The sequence below is a fragment of the Mandrillus leucophaeus genome, unplaced genomic scaffold, assembly GCF_000951045.1.
Source record: "Mandrillus leucophaeus isolate KB7577 unplaced genomic scaffold, Mleu.le_1.0 Scaffold731, whole genome shotgun sequence".
NCBI classification, from domain to species: Eukaryota; Metazoa; Chordata; class Mammalia; order Primates; family Cercopithecidae; genus Mandrillus; species Mandrillus leucophaeus.
Genome location: NW_012107931.1, coordinates 396,847 through 401,595, shown reverse-complemented (window position 1 = coordinate 401,595; position 4,749 = coordinate 396,847). Strand labels below are relative to the sequence as shown.

General features: G+C 39.9%; 1 protein-coding gene across 3 annotated transcripts in view; it reads right to left on the bottom strand.

The window, feature by feature from the left end:
- Positions 1-4,749, bottom strand: part of KATNA1 (katanin p60 (ATPase containing) subunit A 1) — a 75,036-nt gene that overhangs the window by 37,550 nt on the left and 32,737 nt on the right. For all 3 annotated transcript variants that reach the window (XM_011965657.1, XM_011965658.1, XM_011965659.1), the window contains exon 4: positions 1,251-1,431. In XM_011965657.1, coding sequence (XP_011821047.1) covers positions 1,251-1,431 — 181 coding nt within the window. The remainder of the gene's footprint in view (positions 1-1,250; positions 1,432-4,749) is intronic.

The window sequence follows — 4,749 nt, the reverse complement described above, 5'->3', positions numbered from 1 at the left end:
CAATGGTTGAACTAGTTTACAGTCCCACCAACAGTGTAAAAGTGTTCCTATTTCTCCACATCCTCTCCAGCACCTGTTGTTTCCTGACTTTTTAACGATCGCCATTCTAACTCGTGTGAGATGGTATCTCATTGTGGTTTTGATTTGCATTTCTCTGATGGCCAGTGATGATGAGCAAAAAATGAATAATCTTAATCTAATCCTGAGGAAGTATCAGGCAAGCCCAAACTGAGGCATATTCCACAAAACAACTGGCCTGAATTCTTCAAAAATTCTAGTCTAAGAAAGGCAAAAACTGAGATGTTTATGTTAAAAGGGACTAAAGAAACATGATAACTAAATTCGATGTGTGCTTCTACATTGTAATCTGACCTAGTGGGGACAGAAGGGGGAAAATCTCTATATGACATTCTTGGGATAATTGGCCAAAATTTATAAAAGTCTGTGGATTAGATGAATAGTACTATAACAATGTAAAATTTACAGCTTTTGATAATTGTGTTGTTTTTATGTAAAAAAATGTCTTAGTACTCAGGATATACATTCTGAAATACTGAAGGTTAAAGGAGTGTAATATCTACAACTTAGTCTCAAATGGTTCAGGAAAAGGGTATACAGAGAAAGAAAATGATAAATCAAAAGGGGCACAATATTAATAATTGGTAAAACTAGGTAAAGTATATATGGAAGTTCCTTATACCATTCCTGCAAATTGTCTGCTAGTCTGAAATTATATCATAATATAAAGTTACCAAAAAAAGCCAAAATATTTGTTGAATTGCAAGTGGTGAAAATCCCAGCCTAGATGTAGCGTAACTAAGGTTTTATTATAGCTCTGACAAACTGATGACTACAACTTATTGAAATTTAGGCTGGGCACAGTGGCTCATGCCTGTAATCCCAGCACCTTGGGAGGCCTAGGGGGGCAGATAACCTGAGGTAAAGAGTTCGAGACCAGCCTGGCCAACTTGCTGAAGCCCCATCTTTACTAATAATACAAAAATCAGCCGGATGTGGTGGCGCCTGCCTGTAATCCCTGGTACTCGGAAGGCTGAGGCACGAGAATTGCTTGAACCCAGGAGGTGGAGGTTGCAGTGAGCCAAAATCACGCCACTGCACTCCAGCCTGGGTAACAAGGTGAGACTCTGTCTCAAAAAAGGAAAAAAAGAAAAGAATAAATAAATGCGTACAGTATCAATTTTTATGGTTCAGAATACCTTTTTCACTTATAAAACTCAATTAACATTTACCTTTTCCTCTCTTCCTTTATTCTGTTCTTTCTTTTCACGACAACGAACAGCTTTCCCTCTGTCATTGTGAAGATTCTGTGCAGATGAACGGTGAACTCTGACAGTTGTACCTGGACGATTACCATGTGATTTAGAGTCACTGTACTGAGAAGACTGGCGTTTTCTAGGTCCTGGTGAGGGTCTAATCAAACAAAAACTCATTAATATCATAATCAACTCCACATATAGATGAACAGACATACTGTGTAAGTTAGAGTCAATGAACTAAAGAAGCCAATGCAACAACTGATCACAAGACACGACTGAATAAACTTCAGGATGTTGCAACCTAAGATCTAAAATTTAAATCTGGGCCAGGCGCCATGGCTCACACCTGTAATCCTAGCATTTTGGGAGGCAAAGGTGGGTGGATCACGTGAGGTCAGGAGTTCAAGATCAGCCTGGCCAACATGGTGAAACCCCGTCTCTACAAATACAAAAAATTAGCCAGGCGTGGTGGTGCGCATCTGTAATGCCAGTCACTTGAGAGGCTGAAGCAGGAGAATCATTTGAACCTGGGAGGTGGAGAGTGCAGTGAGCCAAGATCACACCACTGCACTCTAGCCTGGGCAACAGAGTGCGACTCTGTCTCAAAAAACATAAAAAAAAAAAAAATAAAATAAAAATAAGTAAAATTTAAATTTGACATAACTGTTGGTGGTGACTTAATTAAAGGAATGCGGTATAGTCATATTACAGAAATAATGGGGGGGAAGTAATGGTCACCTCTACTTAGAAAGGAAATTGTTGTGTATCAAAGATGAATGCATCTGATTGTTGGAAGCTGAAAAAAAAATTATCAGAGAAGAGAGTTTTATCGAGACAACCAGAATACAACACAAGTACTCAATTCACATTAATCTACTGGTATATATGCAATTTGGTACCATTTATTTAGAATATACAGATTTGAGTATCCCTTATCCAAAATTTTGGGGACCAGAAGTCTTTTGAATTTTTGATTTTTTCAGATTTTGGAATATTTGCATATACATACCAGCTGAGCATCTCTAATCTGAAAATCCACAATCTAAAATGTCCCAATGAGTACTTCCTCTGAGTATGACCTTTGAGTGTCATGCTGGTGCTCAAAAAGTTTCAGCTTTTGAAATATTTTGAATTTTTGGATCAGGGAAGCTCAATCTATACCATAATTTTTGTGTTTTAATTAATAAGATTTAATCATTTTTCCATTTAAAAAACGGATACAGTACTAGCTATCAACAGTTACTATAACTCATTTTCGGTGCTTAACATTTACATACATCACCTCATTTCACCTTTATGTATTTATTTTTTATTATTATTATTTTTTGACACAAGGTCTTGCTCTGTCACTGCAGCCTTGACCTCCCAAGCTCAAGCAATCCTCCCACCTCAGTCTCCCGAGTAGCAAGGACTACAGCCACATGGCACCACACAAGGCTAATTTTTGTATTTTGTAGAGACAAGGTCTCACGATGTTGCTTAGGGTAGTATCAAACCCCTGGGCTCAATCGATCTTCCCATCTTGGCCTCCCAAAGAGCTGGGACTACAGGAGTGAGCCCCTGTGTCAGTTCTCATTTCATCCTTATTTCTGTAGCAGGATTCAGACTTCTCAAATATCCGTTAGGATCCTACTCTGCTCCCAGATTTGGTTGCAGCCATTTACAACGGGGAAAACAAACAAAAAAAAAGGAGTCCTATTCTCAAATAAACCACAGTATAGTTAAACAGACAGAAGTTGTGTAAAGCTAGGCATGTATACCAGAAGGTGTGAAACAGACCTAGTGCTATGGCAATGGGAATGGTCTCATGGAGACAGAAAATAAACTGGGACTGGAAATGCAGGAGTTGAACTAAACAAGAGGGTACAATTATAGACAGAACATCAATAAAGAAAAGCAAAGAAACAAAAATGAGCTTAATCTATGTAAAGGATTATAAAGACACCAGTCTAACATATAATGCTGAACATTAAGCAATAATACTGAACAGAAATGGTTCGGTACACAGAAGATACGAATACCAATTCAAGAGGCTTAGCTTTTAGCTAACTGCTAACAAGGATCCACTGAAAACATTTTAGAAATATTAGTCTAATACTGAACATGATATACTGCTAAAGAAAACACAGAAAGCAGTGAGATGTTTGTGATTACAAATGTTACTGAGACATGAGATGAGGGCCTAGTTTAAGGCAGTAACAATGAGAAGAGTCTCAGAGACATACTATTAGTAAAGACACTCCTGGCCGGGCACGGTGGTCACACCTGTAATCCCAGCACTTTGGGAGGCTGAAGTGGGCAGATCACTTGAGGCCAGGAGTTCGAGACCAGACTGGCCAACATGGTAAAACTCCATCTCTACTAAAAATACAAAAAATTAGCTGGGTGTGGTGGCATGCACCAGTAATCCCAGTTACTCAGGAGGCTGAGGCAGGAGAATCACTTGAACCTGGGAGGCAGAGGTTGCAGTGAACCGAGATTGTGCCACTGTACTCCAGCCTGGGAAACAGACCTCGACTGTCTCAAAAAAAAAAAAAAGAAAGAAAGAAAGAAAGAAAAGACACTCCTAGGCTGGGTGTGGTGGCTCACGCCTGTAATCCCAGCACTGTGGGAGGCCAAGACAGGTGGATTACCTGAGGTCAGGAGTTCAAGACCAGCCTGGCCAACATGGCAAAACCCTGTCTCTACTAAAAATACAAAAATTAGATGGGCATGGTGCTGTGCACTTGTAATCTCAGCTACTTGGAAGGCTGAGGCATGAGAATCGCTTGAACCCAGGAGGCAGAGGTTGCAGTGAGTCGAGCTCACGCCACTGCACTGCAGCCTGGGTGACAGAGCGAGACTGGAAAGTTGAGAATGAGAATTTGGGAGGATGATAATGCCAAACTAACGTGTATGTGAAGCAATGATGGGGGTTTAATTTTGGATTCAGGAAATATTTCTGTGTATGTATTTTTCCCTTTGCTACAGAAATAATAAAAAATAGACACTGACATATAATAAAGTATAGTTGGCCTTCCATATCCGCAGATTCCGCAATGCTGAGTCAATCAACTGCCAATGAAAAATATTTTGAAAATAAAGATGGTTGAGTTGGTACTGAATATGTACAAACTTTTTTTGTCATTATTCTCTATATAATACAGTGAAACAACTATTTATATAACATTTACATTGTATTAGGTGTTACAAGTAATCCATATATGATTTAAAATATACAGGAGGATGTGTGCAGGTTATGTGCAAATATACACCATCTGGTTGGATGCGGCGGCTCATGCCTGTAATCCCAGCAATTTGGGAGACCGATGCAAGCAGATCACCTGAGGTCAGAAGTTCAAGACCAGCTTGGCCAACATGGCAAAACCCTGCCTCTTACCAAAAAAAGCCGGGCGCAGTGGCTCATGCCTGTAATCCCAGCAATGTGGGAGGCTGAGGCAGGCAGATCACGAGGTCAGCAGTTCAAGACCAG